The 25,490-nt window shown below is 46.4% G+C and overlaps 1 protein-coding gene across 1 annotated transcript; it reads right to left on the reverse strand.

The window, feature by feature from the left end:
- Positions 1 to 12,143: 12,143 nt before the first annotated feature.
- Positions 12,144 to 13,109, reverse strand: LOC309451939 (olfactory receptor 14A16-like; the record flags this gene model as incomplete). The annotated part of the gene is made up of 1 exon (XM_082076634.1): positions 12,144 to 13,109. One exon carries the CDS (start codon positions 13,107 to 13,109, stop codon positions 12,144 to 12,146), a length of 966 nt encoding a protein of 321 aa, XP_081932760.1.
- Between the last annotated feature and the right edge of the window lie 12,381 nt (positions 13,110 to 25,490).

Consider the following 25,490-nt stretch of genomic DNA (forward strand, 5'->3'; position numbering starts at 1 on the left):
GTGACCCTGCCGGAGACGCTGTGCCTCTGTGCCATCATAGTGACCCTGCCTGAGACGCTGTGCCTCTGTGCCATCATAGTGAGCCTGCCTAGAGACGCTGTGCCTCTGTGCCATCATAGTGACCCTGCCTGAGACTCTGTGCCTCTGTGCCATCATAGTGACCCTGCCTCAGACGCTGTGCCTCTGTGCGGTCATAGTGACCCTGCCTGAGACGCTGTGCCTCTGTGCCATCATAGTGACCCTGCGTGGAGACGCTGTGCCTCTGTGCCATCATAGTGACCCTGCCTTGAGACGCTGTGCTTCTGTGCCATCATAGTGACCCTGCCTAGAGACGCTGTGCCTCTATGCCATCATAGTGACCCTGCCTGGAGACGTTGTGCCTCTGTGCCATCACAGTGACCCTGCCTGGAGACGCTGTGCCTCTGTGCCATCATAGTGACCCTGCCTGGAGACGCTGTGCCTCTGTGCCATCATAGTGACCTTGCCTGAGACGCTGTGCCTCTGTGTCATCATAGTGACCCTGCCTGAGACGCCGTGCCTCTGTGCCACCATAGTGACCCTGCCAGAGACGCTGTGCCTCTGTGCCATCATAGTGACCCTGCCTGGAGTCTCTGTGCCTCTCTGACATCATAGTGACCCTGCCTGAGACGCTGTGCCTCTGCGCCATCATAGTGACCCTGCCTGGAGACGCTGTGCCTCTGCGCCATCATAGTGACCCTGCCTGAGACGCTATACCTCTGTGCCATGATAGTGACCCTCCCTGAGACGCTGTGACTGTCACACTGAGACTCTGTGACATAGTGACCCTGCCTGAGACTCTGTGCCCGTCACACTGAGACTCTGTGATATAGTGACTCTGCCTGAGACTCTGTGACTGTCACACTGAGACTCTGTGACATAGTGACCCTGTTAGTAAGCGGACCAGTTTTTCAAAATGTTCCTGGAAGGATGAATCAGTTTTGTAAACTGTCCCTGAGAGGATATTCAAGCATATCGCGTTCAAGTATACTTTATCTTAACAACTTAGCTTTTATCTTAACCTAAATACGTATAGAGTGAGGACACTGCACATGATCAAAATAGTTCCAAGATGTAGCAATCGATGTTGTAATCAATAGTGAGTAATCGTTACATATCTTAATGAATATATGAATATGTATGTGAATGGACTGTATAAATACTGTGTAACTTAAACTGACAAGCGAAGCCAGCTTTGGGTGCGAACCCCTGGTTTCCCAGCACTGAAATAAAGCACCACATATAACTACGCCCGTGGTTATGTGTCCTGATTGCTAACATTTTTGGCGACCCAGCTGGGGACATCGTGGGCTGCGAGGCGGATCGCGTCTCGATCCTGCTCCGGCTAGCACCGAGGTATTCTTGGGGAGTGCATCAGACGCGACCGACCCTCTGCTGCTGACGACAGACCTCTGACTGGTGAGAAGGTGCTTTATCTGGATTAGTGGGTACCCACCTGGTCTGGTAGCCTGCTGGTCAGGCATCTGGTAGCCTGCCGGTCAGATGCGGCGAAAGCCACGCTCGGTTGGGCAGGGAGCTCCCGGGGTATTGCCTAGGCAGCCATCCGTCAGACAGAGGGAAACCTCTGCAGGCTCGGCATCTGGTCTGGTTATTTGTGCCGCAGGCTCGGCACCTGGTCTGGTTATTTGTGCGCACCTGGTCTGGTTATTTGTGCGCACCTGGTCTGGTTATTTGTGCTGCTCAGCACCTGGTCTATAGTTCTGGTGATTTAATCTGTATTTACTGTTGAAACTGGTGATTTGATCCTGTTTACTGTTGTTCTGGTAAAGTTACCTGTGTTGTCTTTCTGTGTAAGTTATCTGTATCCTTCTGTGTTGATATGTCCAATTCAAACGTATCGCCGTCAAATTGCTTTCTGAAACATTAGAAGGAGGCTGGGTTTGGACAGTTTATGCATAAAAAGAAGTGTAATTGTGATCTGTTTGCATATTTGAACTCGGTATTCGGTTTGTGTGTCTGAGCTCAGTATTTTAGTTTGTATGTTTATATTTGGTACCAAAAGAATTTGTTTGGGGAAATAATTACAAAATAAGAACCGGTTCCGTTACTAAAGTGCCACCTTGCTCCCCTTCAGATGCATCTGTACACATGAAAGTAAATTGAGTTAGCTGTATTGCAGTTAGTGTTGTTCTGTGGATAGACTGATTTGGATCTAAAATTAATGTCAGGGATTGATGCTTAATGTGCTGTTTATTGACATCTGTAAGAAGTTACAAAAGGTAGGAGCTGAGAGATGTAACTATTGTTCAGCTAATTGGAATTACATATAAAGTTTATAATCGCAGGAATTAAATGAAGAGAGAAAAGGGCAAAAGGAGCCTAAACCTGTGCCCAGCAGCTTCTCCTTGATAAATTGCGGAGGAAAAAATTGCGGGGGATGAAGCGGGGGGGATCACCAAACGTAATAGCACCCCTGCGGCAAGCAGTAGGTGTGGGGGGTAACCAGTCTATGTAAAAGTTCCGTTTTCGCCAGGGGATTTAGTAATCTGAAAGCAATCGGCTGGTCCTTATTGGGAAGATCCAGATAAGGTTGCAATAATTAAAATGATAATTAAAATGCAGAATCCTGATTGGGATGATTTACAAGTGATTTTGGATACATTAATGGACCCTACAGAAAAGATATGGTTATACAGGTTGCGAGGGATAAAGTGAGATAAGATATTCGGAATGGGAAAGTAGAGGCTAACGTTGGTGAGAACTTTCCAAAAGAAGATCCCCAATGGAATTATAATACAGGAGGCGGGTTATGCCGTCTCCAGAGGTATCAGGATTGGTTATTGATTAGCGTTCAAACTGCTATGCTGAAGCAAATGAATTGGTCAAAATTGTATAATGTGATGCAGGAAAAGAATGAGTCTCCCTCGGCCTTTTAGAAAGATTAAAAGAAGCTGCCAAAACCGGGATGTAAATTTTTTAGTAGACACAGGGGCTACTTAGTCTGTACTGAATTCCTTACAGGGGACGGTAGGTCACAGAGCTACAACAACTGTTGGTGCCACAGGGAAGGAGGAAGTACGGCCATTCCTACAACCCTTGGATTTGTGTTTTGGAGAAAAGGAACTAACCCACAAGTTCTTATATGTTCCAGATTGTCCAGTTTCCCTTTTAGGACAGGAATTATTGACCAAATTGGATGCTGTAATAACATTTGAGGATGGAAACCTGGTAATGAAAATTCCAGAATCTAAGATAGGACAAATTCTGTTTTTAAAATAAAACCTGGTAGTGAAAATACCGCAAGCAGTGGAGGAGGCTGTGATTCCTATGGTATGGGAGACTGACATACCTGGGAAATCAAAAACAGCCCAGCCCGTAAAAGTGGAACTGAAGGAAGATGCCAAGCCAGTACAGTTGAGGCAGTACCCACTGAAACTAGAAGCTAGGTTAGGAATAGTACCTCTAATTGAAAATTCTTGAAATATGGTATTCTAGAGGAATGTGAATCAGAATATAATACTCCAATTTTTCCAGTAAAGAAACCTGATGGTAGTTATCGATTAGGCCAAGATTTGTGGGCTGTAAACCAGATCACTAAGGACATTTATCCAGTAGTTGCAAATCCATATACCTTGTTAACATCTGTGAAAGAGAAATATAAATGGTTTACTGTACTTGATCTAAAAGATGCCTTCTTCTGCATACCCCTTGACCATGAAAGCAAAAAGCTATTTGCCTTTGAATGGGAAAATCCACACAATGGGAGGAAAACTCAGTTAACCTGGACACGACTTCCACAAGGGTTCAAGAATAGCCCAACCATCTTTGGAAATCAACTAGCCAAGGAACTCGAGGAATGGACCACAAAAGGTCATATCATGATCCCTCACAATGGTATTTGTTGCTACAATATGTAGATGATATTCTGATTGCGACTGAGACGCAAGAACTCTGCATCCAGGTAACAATTGAAATATTGAACCAATTGGGAATGAACGGTACAAAGTATCGAAAAATAAAGCTCAGATTGCATCCGAGACTGTGATCTATTTAGGATGCGAGCTCTCTCAAGGACAGCGAAGGCTAAGCCTGAACAGGATACATGCTATTTGTGCTATTCCAGAACCACAAAACTTACATGAGTTGAGATCTTTTTTTAGGAATGACAGGATGGTGCAGACTCTGGATTATGGACCATGGGTTGATCACCAAACCTTTGTATGAAGCACAAAGGAATAAAACATTCAAGTGGGGAAAGCCACAACGTGAAGCCTTCCAAAAGCTAAAACAGGCTTTGATGCAGGCATCTGCTTTGGGCCTGCCGAACTTGAGCAAAGACTTCCAGTTGTTTGTACACGAGCGACAAAGACTTGCCTTGGGAGTATTAACCCAACAACTAGGATCCTGGAAAAGACCTGTTGGCTATTTTTCCAAACAGCTAGATCCGGTAAGTGCTGGGTGGCCGGCATGCTTACGGGCGGTAGCTGCTACAGTAATGCTGATCCAGGAGGTCCGAAAACTAACTATGGGAAAAAGGATAGAAGTGTTTGTATCTCATATGGTGACAACAGTATTGGAACAAAAGGGGGGCCATTGGCTTTCCCCAAGCAGAATGATGAAATACCAGGTAATTCTGACAGAACAAGATGATGTTGTTCTAAAAATTACTAACCTAATGAATCCTGCTGAGTTTTTGGGTGCAGGTACAGAAGAAGGAAACCTGGAACATGATTGTGTGGAAGTTATCGAATACACCCATACAAGTCATCCTGATCTGAGAGACACCCCGCTGGCAGGTGCTTTCGGAGTTGTTCATGTGCATGGAGCGCTTTGGAAAGAGCGGGGACTGCTCTCTTCACAAGGAACAAACATTAAATACCAGAAGGAAATACTGAACTTGATTAATGCCATTCAGAAACCATCGCAAGTTGCTATAATGCACTGTAAAGCTCATCAAAGTGGAACATCGAAAATTATTGAGGGAAATTGGCTTGCTAATCAAACATCTTGGTCAGTGGCACGGCAAGTGAGAACAATGGTGGGTCTTGTCTCTCAGAAGGTAAGAGCAATTGATTTATTACCTTCATAGCCAGCAAGAATAATTCTGGGTGGTATGTAACCACTAATGGACAAGTTGTGGTGCCAACCACTATTATGAGAGGAATACTTCAGACGGAACACCAGAAGTGTCACTGGGGTGCAGAAGCATTGGTAATTTATCTAAGAAAACAAATTATGTCGGTCCAGATGTTAACAATGGCAAAGTCTATTACAGCTAAGTGTGAAATTTGCTTGAAAAATAATCCTCTAGTAAAAAGAAAAATAGAAATGGGGAAAATTAAGACAGGCATGCAACCCAGGGATTATTGGCAAATAGATTACGCGGAACTCCCCGAACTCGTGGATATAGATATCTACTTGTTGTGGTGGATACCTTTTCTGGATGGCCAGAAGCCTTCTCTTGTCGCACCAACCAAGCAAAAGAAACTGTGAAATGGTTAATCCCTAGATTTGGGGTACCAATAGGAATATCATCCGATAGGGGGCCCCATTTTGTGACACAACTCGTAAAGGAGGTTAGCAGATGTTTAGGGATTCAGTGGGATCTGCATACTCCCTGGAGGCCCTAGTCCAGTGGACAGGTAGAGAAAATGAACTAAACTTTAAAAAGACAACTTAGTAAGGTCTGTCAGGAGGCAAAGATTCAATGGCCACAGGCCTTACCAATAGCATTGTTGCATATCAGGATAAAACCTAAGGGTGGAATGTCAGTAAGTCCATACGAAATTCTGTATGGCAAACCCTATGAAGCACCAAACCCAAATCCAGAGGTCCACATAAAGGGTAATCAGGACCTGTACAATTATGTGTTGTCTCTTGGCAGGACACTGAATCGACTCCGATCTGCATTAGTGGAGTCAACCACTGGCACTTGAAAATCCAGTACATAATATAGAACCTGGGACACTGTGTATATGAAAAACTAGAACGAAGAGCCTTTGAGAGAACGTTGGGATGGACCCTATCAAGTACTCTTGACCACGTTTACCGCAGTTAAAGTTGCCGGAGTAGACTCCTGGATACATTAGACCCGTGTGAAGAAGGTTCCAAGAGCGTGGTCATCACATATCCTAGGTCCAACCACACTCAAGATTACATTGCAATAATGCCTGGTTTGCATTACCAAGCTTTGGTTTTGGTTATACCCTGAGTTTTTGTGCTTTTGAAAACTGGAGAGGGAAGTGCCACTCTATTCCACAAGGCCCCTGATAGACAGTGGGAAAGCTCGCCCGATGCATGGAAAATTTATAAATGCAAAAATGAGACTATTCGAATGGAATTGCAAATTAGGCCACGAAGAGCAGTAGATAGTAATGAAAGTACCCAGGTACCACAGGTAGTACAAAGTGTACAAAATCAGGCAGAGAACCTAATGATAGGATTAATCCGAGACTTTGCACGAACACAAAATATCAGTAAGGTAGCATGTGAATCCCACACTAGAACAGAAGAAGTCCCAACTGAACAAAGGTTAAGAGAACGACAAAAATGGAAAACGGCAGGACACAGGGCAGATTGTTTAAAATTACCTAAAGCAAGGTATATTACAATAGGACGATTCCACGATGTAGGATGGTGCTTCTATGACAAGTAGACCACTAAAATTGTGAATCAAAAGGTTGAACAGACCTACTGGGAATGCAAAGATCAAGATAACAAAAACATAACTGAATTATGGAACAATATGTGGACATTAAGCATTGTACAACAATACCAATACAGTGGCGAAATTCCATGGTACATACGGTGGTCCGATGTAACAGAAGGAATGACAGTACCATGGTGGAATTGCTCACGGGTGATAACTTGTCAAACAGACATTAAAGAGATACCTTTGTCCATTGTCAGAGTAGCAGTGATGACAGGCTGCATTTGTCGAAAACAATTAGACTCACAGGCAGCCTTTAAAGTTGGCATTGATAAAGACAAAATTGACTGTAAAGGAGTTATAGGCAGTATGGGACATTTAGTTTGGGCCTTAAGTGATGGGACCTGGACTACCCATTTGCCAATGGGAGGACCAATTAGAGAAATTACTTTGGGGTTGCCAACACTATGTCCCATTTGGAAAAGGTCACCTTTGAAAAATAGGCAAGAACTTTTACAGGTCAGACATAAACGAGAAATAAACGAGGATGATGTGTGGCATGAACCATCAAGCAGTGTTAAATTTGGCTGGGCACTAGAATCTTTCTTTGCACCAATTGCAGCCTATAGGAATAGAGAAATGATTGATAAATTGATCAGGCAAATGGATCGATTGGCTAGAATAACTAAAAAAGGTTTTCGGGATCTTAATATACAATTACAAGCTACGACTAAAATGACCTTGCAGAATAGAATGGCACTCAACATAATGTTATTGAAAGAAAATGGCGTCTGTGGATATTTGAAAGACAGAATCGATCACTGCTGCATCCATATTCCAGACGTAACTTCAGAGGTTGAGAAAGACATTTCCGAGCTGACCCAAACACAAGTGGAGCTGCAAAAGGAAAGACAAGATGCAGAACAGAGCTGGATAGGAGCTCTGTTGAATAAATTTGATTTAAAGTTGGGAGGATGGGTACATTCACTACTAGAAAGTGTAGTTGTACTTGCAATTGTGATTGTTCTTCTTTGTTTGTTGTATGTGGGTATTAAGCGTATAATTAGTCAAACAAATGCTAGGAATAATCACATTTTCAGTATCCTGAGTAGGAATTATGCTAATCCTATATTTGATAACCCTCCAGCTTATGAAGAGGCACGACTGGAATTATCACACCTGAAGGGAATTACCAATCAATAATAGCAAATGAATCAATAATCGAAGAAATTGATTGAGGTGAAAATGCATTGTCTAAGAATAGAAAAGCATTTTCAAAGGGGGGAAATGTTAGTAACAGAACCAGTTTTACAAAATGTTCCTGAAAGGATGAATCAGTTTTGTAAACTGTCCCTGAAAGGATGTTCAAGCATATCGTATTCGAGTATACTCCTGTCTTAACAACCTAGTTTTTATCTTAGCCTAAATACGCATAGAGTGAGGAGAAGTACATGCAGTATCTCCGGAGGTTGAGCAAGTCAGCAGTTATCTAGCTATAGAAGTAGTACGTCTGTGCAGTACCCAAAGGTGAAAGGGACAGAAGTGATGAAGACTACTTACTTCATCCTGAAGACCCCCTGAAGGACCACCAGAGGACACTGCACATGATCAAAATAGTTCCAAGATGTTGCAATCAATGTTGCAATCAATTTTGAGTAACTGTTACATATCTTAATGAATATATGAATATGTATGTGAATGGACTGTATAAATACTGTGTAACTTAAACTGACCAGCGCAGCCAGCTTTGGGTGCGAACCCCTGGTTTCCCAGTGCTGAAATAAAGCACCGCATATAACTACGCCCGTGGTTATGTGTCCTGATTGCTAACTCTTTGACACGACACATGCTGCATACTGGGTTTGACTGGTACGGCTCAGGTGGACTTGGACAAGTCCAAGCACACTCCTGACTTCTCTTTTCACTCAGCCAGCCAGAGCTTTTTGAAACATTCCATCAGGTTATGAATATGACTCCAACTCCAGATGAATATTCTGACTTTGAATGCATAGGACTGCATAGGCCTGTTAAAGAGGAAAGGAGGCAACAGCAGATGCATTAGCAACAGGACGTTTTCTTGAAGGTAGATCACCATGGTGTGTTTCATTTTAGCTTGACCTCTTCAGTCTGAGAAATAAGACTTGACTACACAGTTACATGAAGAGAATGCATAACTGGTATCTTGCGGACAAGAAAACCTATTTGTCACCCACCTGCACCCCATAGTGGTCTCACAGGTAGCTGGGAGATCCCTCACGACCATGGGGAAAGGGAGTTCCCCTCACCCTTTCTCTCTTTGGCACCTCTAAATCCCGTTTGTGGTTCAGGGGTTCATTGGCGAGTTCCTCTGCTTCTGATAGTCTCTTCTGAGATCCCCTTCGGGTCTTTTCCATACTGTCCTTATGCATATATTGTTCTGAAGCTGGCATTTGTCCTGATTTTCCGTGTTCACAGACAGTTTGCCTGTGTCTTGCAGCACAGAGAAGAATTCAGAGCCTGATGTAGTAATCCCACATGGCCCATCCTGCTGGGTTGGGCTGGGGTGTGAAGGCCTTCCTGGGCTTTTCTTTGTAGGTTAAGGGATTTGCACTGAGGGCCCCTTGGTGGTCTCCTAGGGGATCATAGCCCTTGGGCATAATCCAGCTTATCTGTGCCCTCCCAGCCTTCTTGAAGTTCCTCTCACCCCACACATCTGTGGGCTACTTCTGCACCTGGTAAAGTGAGGATCATCAACTCATCTTTGTACTTTTATTTCTATTCACATGTAAACTGTAAATCTTCATTCCACTGGCTCTTATTAAAGAAGGCTTTATCCATTTTATATGTATGTTAAAATGTCTTTATATATTTATCTGCTGTAGACATGCTTATATCTGTATAAAATGTATACGCATACATACATGTATAAAGCTATATATTTTTAAAAAACATATCTATTAATAAATAAAACAACATGAAATGAAACAAAATTTTAAAAATGAAATGAAATAAAAAATAAAATAAAATAAAATAAAATAAAATAAAATAAAATAAAATAAAATAAAATAAAATAAAATAAAATAAAATAAAATAAAATAAAATAAAATAAAATAAAATAAAATAAAATAAAATAAAATAAAATAAAATAAATACTGGCTGCTCCTGACTTGGATGGGCATACTCCTTGACGGGTAAAGAACTGACTGGATGGCGGGCCCCAAATAGTTGTGGTAAATGGAGTCAAATCCACTTGGCGGCTGGACATGAGCGGTGTTCCCCAGGGCTCAGTACTGGGGCCAGTTCTGTTTAATCTCTTCATCAATGATCTGAATGAGGGAATCGAGTGCACTCTTAGTAAGTTTGCAGACGACACCAATTTGGGTGGGAGTGTTTATCTCCTGGAGGGTGGGAAGTCCAGAGGCATCTGGACTGGTTGGATCATTGGGCTGAGGCCAATTGTCTGAGGTTCAACAAACCAAAAAGGCCTTCAGCATCCTGGCTTGTGTCAGCAATAGTGTGGCCAGCAGGACTTGGGAAGTTATTGTCACCCTCTGCTCAGAACTGCGGAGGCTGCAAGTCAAATCCTGGGTCAGTTTTCAGCACCTCACTGCAGGAAAGACCTTGAGATGTTGGAGTGAGTTCATAGAAGAGCAAAAAAACTGGTGAGGGGTCTGGAGCACAAGTCTTACGAGGAGCGGCTGAGGTAACTGGGGCTGTTTAGCCTGGAGAAAAGGAGTCTGAGGGGAGAATTTCTTGCATTCTACAACTACCTGAAAGGAGGTTGTAGCATGGAGGATTTTGGTCTCTTCTCCCAGGTACCAAGAAATAGGACAAGAGGAAACGTCCTCAAGTTCCACCAGTGAAGGTTTAGATTTGGTATTGGGAGCAATTTCTTCCCAGAAAGGGTTGTCGGGCATTGGAAGAGGCTGCCCAGTGAAGTGATTGAGTCACCGTCCATAGAGGTGTTTAAACGGCGTAGAGATGAGGTTGTAATAAACAATTCTGAGAGTTAGAGATGTTTGTTCATTAAAGCTTCTTAAAAGGAAACGCTCAGGGGTTATTGAGTTAGAGATGTTTGTTCATTAACACTTCTTAAAACGAAACGCTCAGGGGTTATTGTGCAACATGGGAAGCCCCTGCCCTTTGTTATGCAATTGCCTTAAATGTTCGATCCTCTAAAGGTGGGAGGGGGGCAGGGGTAGGTGAGAAGATAGGAGATTAACTGCCTGACAACAGAGAACACATTCGCAAAAAGAACAAGTGACGTGGCACTCTGAGCAACGAACCCGGGACCCTATAAAAGGCCGGAAGAAGTTTTTCCCGCACGCGCCACTGGAGCAGCGAGGACTCCTTGGCCGCCCAGCACTGTCTTTGCTTATTGCGTTGAAATCCATCGGGAATAAATTTATGTTATTCAAGTTAATTTCGAGTCAAAATTTATTACAAGGTTCTTAGGCATGTGGTTTACAGGTGGACCTGGCAGTGTAGGGTTAATGGTTGGATGTGATGATCTTAAAGGTCTTTTCCAACCAAAATTATTCTATGGATGGTTGGATGAATGGATAGAAGCAGAGAAGGGCCTTCCTATGAGCCTTGGGCCTTGGCCCACCATGGCATGAGGAGACCAAGGCCAGTATCACTGTGTCCTGAATCTTAGAATCACAGAATCACAGAACAGTTTGTGTTGGATGGGACCTTTAAAGTTCTTCTACTCCACCCCCCCTGCCATGACCAGGGACATCTTCAACTAGATCAGGTTGCTCAGAGGCCCACCCAACCTGGCCTTGAATGTTTCCAGGAATGTTTCCGTCTACCACTTCCCTGGGCAACCTGGGCCAGTGTTTCACCACCCTCCGTGTAAAACATTTCTTCCTCATATCTAGCCTGAATCTCCCCTTTTTTAGTTGAAAACCATTATGCAGAGTTGTTCCTCTGCTCTTGTCTCTCCTGTCTCCGGAGAGCCTTTCCACAGGCGAGTGTGTCTGTGCTGGCCTGAATGACTGGCCCTCCCCCTCCCTGAGTGACCACAGGGTCCCAATCTGGTAGTGTTACTCTGCATCGGGAGCAGACTGATGTGAATGAAAACCATGGTGACACAGTCTAAGACAAATTCCTGTAGGTTCTTCACTATCTCCAGGGGCACTGGGCACCCATAGATGAAGGCTCAAACCAGGAACACTCCTTAACATGTTGCCCCATGCCCTCCTCCCCTTAGACCATGAAGAACCCAAGCACAGCAGCATGGCCTAGTGGGTAGAATGTCTTCAGCTTGACTACTGAAGAGTCCAACCTCCAAATACAGGAACTGAGGAAATCCCGTTTTATTACAGAGACGTGAACACTGAAGATAAGATGTACCATGGTCCCAGACACACATAAACAGGCCTCTGGGTCAGACAGGCTAGGTTCATGTCTCTGGAGAAGTGTAGTGAATGCAGACATTCCTGGACAAACAGGGTTATCGCAGATAAAATGCTCAATGCACAAGAGGTTCCTGAGATGAATTGGAAATCACTTCTGTAGCGATATGGGTAAATTATTTCTGCCAAAAGAAAAATGACTGAATCAATTTTTTCAGTGCAACTTTCATCTCCTGGTTCCTCATGCTGTAGATGAGGGGGTTCACTGCTGGAGGCACCACCGAGTACAGAAATGACACTGCCAGGTCCAGGGATGGGAAGGAAACAGAGTGGGGCTTTAAATAGACAACCATGCCAGTGCTGACAAACAGGGAGACCACAGCCAGGTGAGGGAGGCAGGTGGAAAAGGCTTTGTGCCGTCCCTGCTCAGAGGGGATCCTCAGCATGACCCTGAAGATCTGCACATAAGACAGCACAATGAAAACAAAGCATGAAAAAATAATTAAGACATTAACCACCAGAAGCCCAGCTTCCCTGAGGTAGGTGTCTGAGCAGGACAGCTTGAGGATCTGGGGGATTTCACAGAAAAACTGGTCTACAGCATTGCCGTAACAGAGTGGTAGTGAAAATGTATTGGCAATGTGCAGCACAGCACAGAGGAACCCAGTGCCCCAGGCAGCTGCTGCCATGTGGACACAAGCTCTGCTGCCCAGGAGGGTCCTGTAGTGCAGGGGTTTGCAGATGGCAACGTAGCGGTCATAGGCCATGACTGTGAGAAGATAAAACTCTGCTCCAACCAGGAAGGCAAACAGGAAGACTTGGGCAATGCATTCTTGATAGGAGATGACCCTGGTGTCCCAGAACGAATTGGCCATGGATTTGGGGACAGTGGTGCAGATGGAGCCCATGTCAATGAGGGAGAGGTTGAGCAGGAAGAAGTACATGGGGGTGTGGAGGTGCTGGTCCCAGGCTATGGTGGTGATGATGAGGCCGTTGCCCAGGAGGGCAGCCAGGTAGATGCCCAGGAAGAGCCAGAAGTGCAAGAGCTGCAGCTCCCGTGTGTCTGAGAATGCCAGGAGGAGGAACTGGGTGATGGAACTGCCGTTGGATATTCGGTCCCCCTGTCCATGAGATACTGTCATAATAGGGGAAGATTTCCCTGAGAAAAAAACAAACAAAAAAACCAAACCATATCTCATAGACCCTCCTCAGCTGTGCACACCCTTGTCCTTTTCCAGGAGACCTTTCAGCTCCACGTCTGGAGCCCTGGATGGTGCTGGCTGGAGGTGCCGTGAGGAGCAGGGCCTGTGCCCGCTGGCTGCTGAGGAGTCAGCCCTGCTCTGCAGCAGTGGGGTCATGGGAATGGTGGGCAGGGGACAGTCCTGGGGTTCAGCTTTGTCACATGAAACCTTTCCTAATACAGAAGGGCTTATCAGCATCTGTACTCCCAGTGCTAAGGTAACAGGAGCCCAGAAAGCAGTTTGAGAGGTTTGGGTTTTTTCAGAGCTCCATTCTGTTCTTCCCTGGGAAGTGTTCTTGCTTGTCAGAAACCCTCAGCATTTCTGATATACTCAGAGAGAAAACACAGGGTCCTGCAAAGCAAAAGGATTGCTTACTTGTTCCCAGCTACCCTGGGATTACATCTTTTTCAGATGGAGTGCAATTATGCTACCATGTTATCTTGAAAATCCATCAGGCACTGCTGAGAGAAGATTGATCCACTAAACTTGGATGCAGACTACTAAATGTCTCAACCTTTTCTCAAGGTTTGAGCAGCCGCCTTATAACCCGGGGCATACATGGCCCTCTTCACCCACCCAACAGCATTTCCTAAGTCACAGAATCTTTCTACCTCTCCAAGGGAGTTTCGGATAAGAGGAAGGTGCTGTGGGAGAGATTTGGAACCTTGAGGGCAGCTCACAGCCTATAAGGTAAACCCAAGCAGATAGCGATGTGTCCTAATGATGGCATTTGATTCAGAGAGATTGAGCTCATTCCCCAGCCCCATAAACTTCATTGCTCACAACCCCACAGTCAGAAGAAAGCTGGGATACATGTTCCCATGGACACACCTGCAGGAAAGGACCCACAAGATCAGGCTGTGACTCTGCAGCTGAAACTGTCATCCCCAGAGAGCCTGACAGCAAGAACAAGATCCCAACAGCAGTGACCCAAAGCAGGGGAGCAAGAAGGAAAATGCGGTGAGGGTGGGTGTGAGAGAGGCCAGGGCAGAGGCAGCCGGGCACTCAGACAGCGTCACCCTTCCCCAGCTGTGCAGCCACCTCCCAGACACCAACACTGCTGGGCAGCTGCTCTCAGCCTCTGTGCTCTGCAGAGGAACTGGAGCTCTGGCTGCACAGAAGCTGGTTCATGCCTTGGAGCCCCCAGCCCTGAGAGCAGAGGCTTTGCTGGGTGGGGCAGGAGGCCAGGGGGCTGCTCACAGGAGGGATCTGCACTGGAAGGGATCATACAGAGTTTTCTGTGTTCTCCCTTCCACAAAATTTCTAGTTTGGGTTTCCTTTCTTTCGCTGATCATATCCCTGCTTCCTGGACATTTTACTCCTTGGAGGTGTTTCCATGTTCTGTGTCTTTTCCCTGTCAGCACTCACAGACCCCATCCTACCCACTGTGCACTCACCCTGGCCCTACAGACACCTGCCTGTTTGCAGGGAACTCCCTGGGCACATCTTCTTGTTTGCAGGTGGAGAAGTGCAGGCTAGAACAACCCTGCTGGGTCCAGCAAAGGTGACGCTGGTGCTGTCCATAGAAGAGGAGTAGCAGAAGGTACTTTAGGAGGATCCTGTCAAAGCTGATGACCACTCAAAGTTACAGCTCAGTGGTCCCAGTGACTTGTTCAAGCATGAGAGCTCCTTTTCCATTTCTCTTCTCAAATTCCCCAGGAGAAGCAAATTGAAAACACTGACTCAGAAAAGCTCCTTAGCTTTACAGTAATCCCTGTCTTTACCTTTCCCTTGAAAAGTCCTGTTGGAAATGTCCTAGAGTGATCTGGAGCTGTGAGCATCCCTGACCCATGCAGCACCCTCTCTACAGCAGAAGGACCCGTGCCCTGGTGGGGGTCACTCCTTCCACCTGGCGCTTCTCCCCTCAGTGTTGTTGGGATCTCCCTGGGCAGGCTGAGCGCTGACCCTGGCAGGTGGCAGAGTCCCTGCCCTGGCACATCCCTGAGTGCAGGGACCCTACTCTGAAGGACAGCCCTGGGCACCCCTGGGTGCATACTTGCCTTTGCAATCTGTAGCTGTCCCTGGGTGAAGTACACCAACATGCCCTGTGCCCCTGAAGGTGCAGCAGAAAAGCTGTGCCCCAAAGCAGGTCCGTTTTCTCTACTCTGGAGAAACTGCAAGCATCCTAATGAGAGATCCCATAGGCTGTGGGATGTGCTCGCTTTAGGAAATTGATCCAGGAACTGCAGCTGCATTGCCCTGGAGCCAGAGACTTACCATGCTAAGGGCTATGAAGATTTTTCTTCAAGTGAACTCTCCTCTGTCCTCCCACCCCAGACTGTCTAATACCTCTTGTTTCCTCACTCCTCTCCCCTCGGTGCTGCAGGCAGAGCCCTCAGCCCTGCTGCGCTTTGCAGAGGAGCTGCTCCTGGGCAGAGCTGTCTCTTTACAGTGCTACCTGGTTGCCATGAGCTCCCTCCATCCCAGAGTCCAGCCCAGCTCAGCGGCAGAGGAGCAGCCCAAGGGGGCACTTTCTCTGTCCCCTCTGGGCTCCCTCCAGGTGTCCCTGGGGCTCCAGGGGAACCTGCTGTGAAACAGGCCAAAGTCATCACTGATGTTCCCTCTCTCAGCTGGCCAGAGACACATTTCTAAAAGTATGATTTCCCCTCTCGGAGACAAAGTTACATCTAAAAATCACCTTTCTTGTGTTATTATTACACAGGACATCCAGAGAGAGACAGGGAGGGATCTTCTTTACCCAAGCAGAGGAAACGGATTCAGCAGAGTCAGTGGAGGCATCTCATCCTGCATTGCTGTTCCCAGCATTTGAAGGAGACACAGGTCCCATCCGTCCTTCCCACAAACCCACAGCAGGTGGGATTCCTCTTGCCTCTGTTCAGGGGTGCACAAAAGAGACACACAATGCAAACACTTGCATGTCAGCCTCTTTTCTCAACTCCCATGCTAATTGAGACAGAAGGCAGGATGAGATGTTCAGATACAAATACCAGCTGACATTTGGGTTGCCAGAGGTCATACAAGATACATAGAGGAAACTGTGAGCTTTAATAGAGTTCACAGAGACAGGAAAATGAAGGAATCCAATGAAGAACAGGGAGATCCCAGACTCTTATTTCACAATTTACCTGAATTCACACAGAAGAGGTGGGAAGCTTAGCTTGTAAGGGTAAAACTGCTCAGGGTTTTCCTTGCTTGGGTTCCCTCTTCTGGAGGCCTCAGCTTCAGCTGTTATCTACACTATAGTTTACAAATAAATTATTTATTTAAGAAGCATTTCTGGCATCCTCGTTCGACTATCTGATTTGGGAAACCTTGTGAGATGAAACTTTCCTTAACATAAGCATGAGAGGTAGCTACCTCTGAATCCCTTTCTATCCCCAGGAGTATAAACCCAGGATGAGGCACTCTGATTTATTCAGCTGGAAGCCTTCCCTTAGCAGGGGTAAAGGAGATCCCTGCCAACCTTTTCTTGGCATCCTGACTAATGATGGGACAATGAAATGGTGATTTATGGACCTAAATCTAATTTTGACAGGAGAAATGACACAGCTGGAAAGAGGTGGAATGCCTTCTTTGTTTCAGTCTTTAGTAGTAAAACCAGTTGTGCTTCAGGTACACACCCTCCCTGAGCCTGAAGACAGGGATGGGGAGCAGAATGAAGCCCAAATAATCCAAGAGGAAATGACTGGTGACCTGCTACACCACTTAGACACCCACAAGTCTACTGGGCCAGATGGGATATATCCAAGGATACTGAGGGAGCTGGGGGATGTGAACCACCTAGCCACTTTCAGTTGTTTACCAGCAGTCCTGGTTAAACAGGTAGGTCCTGATACTGTAAAACTGGCTACTTGAAGAAACTTCTGAAAGCAGAATTTAAGGTTTTAGAAACAAGCATCCCTTTAAAGACTGACGCACATCACTCAGGCACAGGATCGCTCTGCCTAATGAGGACCCCGAACAATTCCCAGACATAGGTTTTATTCTACATTTTCATTACATTTCCAAGAAATCCTTTGCATATGCATTACATTCCTTTGTTTTTTGGTTTGTGACCTGCTTCAGCTGCTGTCGTCACCTTATTTTCTGAGACCAAGGGCATGGTCTCCTACCCACCTCCTGCTTAACTTGAAATATACCATTCTTGTGACTTCATGCCTAATAAGTGCTTAAAACCTAAAATCTGTGAACCTCATCTTATTCACTTAAGAAGTGCCTAAAATCTATGACCCTTATTCTTATCAACTTATTACTAATTGCTGATTTTAAGTATAATTAATGCCTTCTCTTTTCTTGAGGGTTTGTAGCCATTAGGCTTCAATCCTCATTAAAATCCAAGTTTATAATCAGCAACATTCAGCTGAAGGACTCTTTATCCAACAGTCTTGAGATATGTGTTAAAGCAAGACTCAACTAATTGTGTGGGCCTCAAAATGTCTAAACTACAAGGCCAATAGTGTCTATAGTTTGTGACTGTTTTGCAAGCCGTTATTATCTTTGTTGTGTGAGCACTAAAACTGAAAGGATTTATGTAACTTTAGGTTACCAATTGCAGACAGGATTCATGCCTTAAATCTAGGACACTTATTCATATAGTCTTATTTTATTACTAATTGATGATTTTAGGTATCAGGCTTTTCAAGTGCTAGACCAAAACTGATGTACATATTCCCTGAGTTCATCTAGTTACCTGCTGTTTCATACACCCAGAAATGCCATCCCAGACAACGTGCTCTGGGACACATTCCTCATCCGAAGTGAAGATGAGCATCCTTTTAGTCCCCAGCTCATCCTCTGGACCTTTTGGAAAGACACATGCAACATTTGCTTTATGCCAGTGTCAGAGAGTCCCCCCAGTCTCCATGACCTTTCAAAGATGATGGAGAGTGGCCTCACTGTGACATTGTCTTACTTACTCAGCACCCTAGGATGTCACCTGTTTTCCTATGAACTGGCAATGTTTGACTTTGCGCAAGTAGACTTTGGTTTGATTCTCGTCCACAACTGGCTGTTCTCCAGATTCTTACCTTGAGGCACAAAGGTTTGGGAGACCTTGCTGGTGAAATCTGAGGCAAAAAGGACATAGAATATCACAGTTTTATCTACACCCACTCTTTCTATATTCAGCACTGCCCAATCAGTATCTTTGTTTACTTCTTTAAGCATTCCTGAAGTAGGAACAGCTTGTTATGATTATTTTGAATTCACTTTTAGGTTTTGCCTCTGTATTTATACAAAGAAATGTTCTGTTTGGATGATGCTGTCCTTGAAGACCAGCTGTGCTGAGCTCTGCTGCCCTTCGGTGCTGCTGACAACTGAATCCCTACTGCAACTCCCCAGAATAGGTCAAAATCTGCTCCTCTAATGTCCAGAATCTGCAGTCTTCTGTTCTGCTTCCTCACTACCCTGAGAGGTGGCACTCTGCTGTTTAAGGGCCATGACAGACAATTTTCACATCACTGAACAGCTCTGCCTTGATCAGAAGTGTCAGATCCAGATTTGCATTACCCTAGTTGGCCAGTCTTTCAGCTGTGCTAAGATGTCCTGAGACACTCCAGAAACCATCAGGACTGTTTGTGTGCTGCCATATTCCCATTCCAGAAAATGCCAGGGGCATTGCAATCCCCAGGGAGACTCAGGCTTCTATACCCAGGGACTTAATTCAGATCCTTAGAGAAGACTCTCTATCCTCTTCCTCACCCTGACTGCAGGTTTCTCATCTCCCACCACAATGTCATCTTTACTGGCCTTTCCCCTGATCCTCACTCACAAGGCCTCAAGTTTTCACCAGTGGAGAAATTACCAAGCACCCAACTGTCTGTCTGTCCCCTGGCTCCATCTGCAGCAGCTCTGTGGCATTTCTGTCCTTTTCCTCTCCTATCTTTGCTCACCTTGCTCTCATCACTGGAGTTTCTGGGGTGGGGTTCAGGTTAAGCTGCAGTTCAGAGACCAGTCCTGTGGGTCCTGCCATGCAGAGGTATCCATCAGAGTAAAGTGTCAAGTCGTCTCCTAATTTGCAGGTCCAAGGCAATGCAAATGAGTGGATTCTCTTTTCAGGACAGCCCAAATTTAGGACATTTGACTCTCCCTGGAAGTTCCTGCAGAGCTGTGGGCTGCCCTCTAGAAGCAAACAGCTCTGCCGTGACATCCTTGTGCTATCTCACAGTCCCATGGAGAAGACGCTTTGGCTTTAGGGCCATGGCAGTGCGGCTTATCACCTGTATGTGGGCAGCTGCAATGAGCCATGTGTATCCCTGGCTGGAAGGGCAGAGCTGAGATCCTCCTTAGGTACAGTGAGGTGGGGTGAGAAGTTTGGTGATCTGCCCTTGGAAACTGGATTCCTCTGCTCTCAGCAGTGGCCAGTTTCTGCTCAGGGGAACATCTGGATGTGATCGTCCTCCAGATCAAGGAGAAACCAGCCCAGGGCAGCTGAGACCAGGAGTGAAGGACAGACAGCTGGCCTCACTCTGCATTGACAGTCATTTTGCCTCTTAGGACCCTCAAGATGTCAGTTGGTATGCAGCAGAAATAGCAAGCATTTCTGCCTCAAAAACACCCCTCAGATGTGGTGGGAAAACTGGAATAGAAGAAACAAAACAAAGTTCCCACAGTTCTGCTCTGCAGTGTGGTGAAATGGGAGTGGCAATGCTGAAAAGCTCTTCAATATCATGAGTGGATTTAAACTGAGATTACCCCGTGTTCCTATTTACCTATTGTGGAAGGGTGGGACTGACTCCTGCAGAGCCTACAGCAGAGGCCCTGCTCCAGTGACACCATCAGCCAGCACCAGCCACAGCTCATGAAAGACACCTGCCAAAGTCTTCCTGAAAGGGCCAAGGTGATTAGTGGATTTTTATGAGTATTGAAGGTATTTTGCCCAGAGAAATATTACCTAACTTATTTATACCTTTTCCTCTTTGGACAGTCCCAATGCATAGAGGTCCAACAGCAGTTCCACCACCCAGTTCCTCCTCCTGGCATTCACAGACACACAGGAGCTGCAGCTCTTGCACTTCTGGCTCTTCCTGGGCATCTATCTGGCTGCCCTCCTGGACAACGGCCTCATCATCACCACCATAGCCTGGGACCAGCACCTCCACACCCCCATGTACTTCTTCCTCCTCAGCCTCTTCCTCTTTGTTCTGGGCTGTATATCCACCACTCTCCCCAAATCCATGGTAAATTGTCTCTGGGACATCAGGGCTATCTCATATGAAAGGTGCGCTCCCTGCACAGCTCTTTTTCTACCTGTTCTTGATAGCATTCTCTTCTCACCATAAAGGCCTATGACCGCTATGTTGCCATCTGCAAACCCCTGCACTACGGGACCCTCTTGCACAGCAGAGTTTGTGTCCACATGGCAGCAACTGCCTGGGCCAGTGGGTGTCTCCATGCTCTGCTGGACACTGCCAATACATTTTCCCTGCCACTCTGCAAGGGCAATGCCCTGGGCCAGTTCTTCTGTGAAATCCCCCAGATCCTCAAGCTCTCCTGCTCTGATTCTTATCAGAGGGAAACTGAGCTTCTTACTTTTAGTGTTTGTCTATTTTTGGGATGTTTTGCTTTCATCATTCTGTTCTATGTGCAGATCTTCAGGGCTGTGCTGAGGGCTGAGCAGGGAAAAAAACACATAGCCTTTTCCTTGTGCCTCCCTCACCTGGCTGTGGTCTCCCTGCTTGTCAGCACTGCCACCTTTGCCTACCTGAAGCCCCCCTCCATCTGCTGCCCATCCCTGGATCTGGTGTTGGCTGTTGTGTACATGGTGGCACCACCAACACTGAACCCACTCATCTACAGCATGAGGGAGCAGGAGTTCAAGGATGCTCTAAGGAAGCTGATCTTTTTCAGCACCCACAGGCTGCCTACTTTCCCCTGCAAAGGGCTCCCAATGTATGTAAATAAATGAACCTACAACAACTTCGTTTTTTGTCTGAGATCTACCCTTAGTGTAGAAAGAATGAATGGGAAATGAAAAGACTGTCCTGGACGCACCAGCTTTGAGAAGGCTGGTCTGTGCCTGGGGCAGTAAGAGCTCTTGATGACCTCAAGGGCCAGGGCTTTGTGCTGGCCTGGGGGAAATGGGATGGTATGGAAGGCCTGCAGACATCTCAGGATCATGTGGAGAGGAGAGCAAAGGACACAAGATGCCTCCTTTTCCTTCTGCCATGCATGTTCACCCACCTCTGAGGTAAGCCCCTCTCTGAACCTCAGGAGCTGCTGTGCCCTTCAGAGAGGCAGAGGCTGTGGGGTGAGTGCCCAGAGCACTTGCAATGGGAACTGCTGTGGGACCAGCCCGGACTGGGCTTTGCTGGGAGGAGGGCATTGCGGGTGGAGGGAGGGCAGGGGAGGTGACAGAGCATCAATGGAGCTGGACTGGGCTGGACAGCACCTGGGAAAGAAAAACATCAGTATATATCTCATGCAGCATGGCCATGCAGGGTGAAGACTCACACCTGGGGATTGTGGTGCAGAGCCAGGTCTTGTGGAAGGGATCAAAGACATGCAGGTGCAGGAGAGGAGGAGGCTTGTCTGTGGCCTTGGTGGCATGAACAGACCAGGAAGGTGGCCCAGGGCCTTCATCACCACCCAACCACTGGCCATCTCTCATGGGCCATTTCCAGCACTGGCCGCTCATCCCAGGTTTACGGGTGAGGTTCCCTGTGAGGCCATCTCCATCCTCCTGCTGGGCTCAGGGCCTGTCTCAGGGAATGGTCAGCCCTGCCCAACCTCCCTCCTGGTCCAGACCCTGGCAGACCCTGGAGCAGGGCTGTCTGTGAACCCCACAGGTGACAGGAGCTTGAAGAGGCTTCCCAACAGGAAGGCCATGGGTGACAAAGCACCAAGGACTGTTGTGGGCATCACATCGGGAGACCATTCCCCACCCCAAATGCACCCTGTCCTGTGCTGAGCCTGCCCTGTGGGGCTGTGGGAGCATCTGTGGGGCAGCAGGTCTGCACTGCCACAGCACAAGGTGCAGACAGGGGCCACAAAGCAGCTACCAGGGGTGACAGCAAGGACAGGTAGAGATAAGGAGTTTATGTACATCACGTTTGCTGTGCAGGGATGACTTTGGGAAAGGAAAAGCTCATCTTGATTTGGTGGCTCTGCGAAAAATCGAGAGCAAAACCAAGAGCTCCAATTTCTGCATCAGAAACCAAGGCTGAACAAGGGAAATGCGGGGCTGCTGCTGAGTGGGGAGAAGAATTTAACAACAGCAGAGAATGATGCTGGTGCTGAGGGACTCAATGCCTTGTGTGCCTGAGTCTTTACTGAAACACCCTCCCAGGCCTCTGTGCTCAGTGAAGGGCTTCAAGGAGGAGGAAAACACATCTTTGGCAGGAACCTCAGGAAACCCCAGCAGGACAAACACCAGTGTCTGCCCCTGCAGGTGACTCACCCTGGCAGTGGCACAGGCCGGGGCTGCCTGGCTGGGAGCAGCCCTGTGGGAAAGGTCTGGGTGGGCAGGGAGCTGGACAGGAGGCAGCGTGTGCCCTGGTGCAAGGGAGACCAGGAGCACCCTGGGCTGTGCCACTAGGAGCATGGCCAGAAGACGGAGGGAAGGGATTCTCTGGAATACTCCATCCAGATTTCAGATCCCAGTTCAGCAAAGATATTGGCAAACTGGAGTTGGTTTAGCAAAGGGCTCTCAGGACAGCAAGAGACTGGAGCAGTTTCCCTGTGAGGAGAGGCTGAGGGAGTCGGGCTTGTCCAGCCCAGAGAAGGGAAGGTTGATGGGAACTTCATCACAGCCTTTCAGTACCAGTGAGGAGGTCATGGAGAATGCAGAGCCAGGGTCCTCACCATGATGCATGATAGAAAGACAAAATAAAAAGAGTGGATGGTGAAAGAGGAGAGGTTCAGCCATGATATAAAGAAAGTATTTTTTTCCCCATGAGCTCAACCAGGAACTTAGAGAGAGTTTGCAGTCTCTGTTCTTGGGGATTTTCAAGCTTGGGCTGAACCAAGCTTTGAAAAACTTGGTCTAGCTCTGTTTCTCACAGGGTTGACTACACACTTCTCGAGGTCCCTTCCACCCTCATTTCCCTTACTGTCCTATGATGATGTTGGGTCCTGTTTCTAACTGGAGCAGAGCAGACGTTTATGGGGCATGAATCCTCCTGTGCTGTAGGTGACCATCTAAACCAACATCTAAACCAGTGAAGAAAGGTCAACAGATCTGGATAAAGACTGAGAAGCCTTGGACAGGGAAGGTTTTGGGTGCACTGGCTTTGTGCAAGACACAAAATGATATTTTTTCAATTATCATAGTCCTCTCAAATGTCGGTTAATGTTAATGAAAATAAGAAATGAAAACAAAGAACCAAATCAAAGAATCAAAGAAAGGTGTCAGTAAGTCTTTGAGTCTTTGGAGGAAAACTATTTTCTTTTTTTTTTTTTCTTTTTTTTTTTTTTTTAAGGAAAGAGTTTTCCAGAATTGGGAATGGCTGTAGGACACAAATACCTTTAGCTACAGGGACACAGACAGCTGGTGCCAGTGCAGATGCCCAGTCCCTGCTCAGTCTCCACCTGAGACTTGCAAGGTGCTCAGGTCTTCCACTGGTCCTCTGTGATAGATGCTAATCCAGACCAACACGTCAGGTACACTAGTGCCCCTAAAAGTGGAACCGGCTGCTCATGGTCGGAACACTGATGTCTGCCTGGAAAGGTGCATGTTTTTTTATTTTTGTTTTACATGTAAAAAAAACAATCAATCACATTTTAATCAGCTGAATCATTTGAATACTTTTAAGAGCTGGCAGTGTATTCCCACCATGACAGAATGGGAAATTCCAGTCTGAACTAATGGCAGGAGAAGAAAGATTGATCTTCCCCTGTACTTTAATTACCAATACTTTATTGTTCATGTCCATTGTCATTCAGGAGTTTCCACCTCTCCTGATGAAATAGCCGTGTCTAAGGACATCTTTTCTGCAGACTACTTGGACATAAGCCCATCCCAGTGCTCTCAGTTTCCCTTCTCAGCTTGTTATTTGATAATTCAGATTACTCTCTACTGTCTGGTTTCTGCTTTGAGTTTCAGGGAGCCAGAAACTCAATTTTTCAGAGTTCTAGTGAACACATTACTCAACATTTTAATTGTGTTTATATCTATCTTTTCCTATCTTTGTTTAAAACAGTTCTTGTATGGAAATCCCTTGTGGACAATGGACCTCATTAGATCCAGCTTTGACATACAGTTGAGGAAAGTGTTTTACTGCTTATTAAATTGTGTAGTGTTTATGTTTTCTTTGTTGGCATTGAACAGAAACCTTTCAGTGCTTGTGCGCAGCCAGGTCTCTAAGGAGAGCAGGTGGTAGCTGGTGTACAGGAGCTGCACCATCCAGCTGCAGATCGCAGTGAAGAAGTCTGATGTGAGGAAAAGTGATGCAAGTCCCAGGTGGCTGATGAGGGAACTCGTGGGATTGCGGCGAGTGAGGACTGAGGTTGTCCATACAGTGTCTGACCTCAAGAGACTGTTCTCCTGCTAGTCCATATATCTTCAGCAGACCCTTTGGATCAATGTCCATTGTAGAATGCTGCTATCATTCTTCTATAAATGAAAAATGTTAGAAAATACTCTTGAAAGAAAAAAACCCTCCTTTATGAAATCTTCATCATTAAGTATCCCACTGAAACCTCTCCAATTCATTGTACAAGTCTTGAAGACTTGAAGAAAATAATGGGAAGAGACATGGCTTGTTAGGGCTTTCTGTGTTTTAATGAGCCCCATGGCGTATTTGGTGCTGAGTCCATGAACCTCAGATACGAAGAAGAGACTGAAGAATCTTCTCAAGAAGTCTAAGTCAGAAGCAAAGTTCAAAGTAACTTGAAGCATTAATGGGCCCCACTGAGGCCATTACTGACAAAGCCACCCCAGGGTCTCATTAGAGCAGATACTTGGAGGCTGTGATTACATCAGACAAAGGCAAAGCACAAGCAGTTCTGATGCTGAGGAAACCCTTGGTTTGTTTGATGAAGGAGAATGGCCAATCCTTGACCCTCCACCCCTAGAAAGGGAGATCCTGTCCCTCACATGTGTCTCAGGGCTATTCCTGGGGATGTGGGGAGTGCAATGCCAAGTGAAGGACAACGGTGTGACACTTCCTGGTCTTCCTGGGAGGGTGCAAGGAGGCGATGAGGCCCCGTGACCATGACAATGATGTGTCTCCTCTTAGGCCTCAGTGTCAGGGACATCAGCCATAACCAAGGGGACAAAGACCTTGGCTCTTGCAGGGACATCCAGCCTTGCCAGCACCCTTGGCCATGTCCACCGCAGTCCATCCTGCACTGTCCCAGGCCTGTGGCTGTTTCCCTGCAGGC

The sequence above is a fragment of the Streptopelia decaocto genome (genome assembly GCF_964273445.1).
Source record: "Streptopelia decaocto genome assembly, contig: HAP1_SCAFFOLD_51, whole genome shotgun sequence".
NCBI classification, from domain to species: domain Eukaryota; kingdom Metazoa; phylum Chordata; class Aves; order Columbiformes; family Columbidae; genus Streptopelia; species Streptopelia decaocto.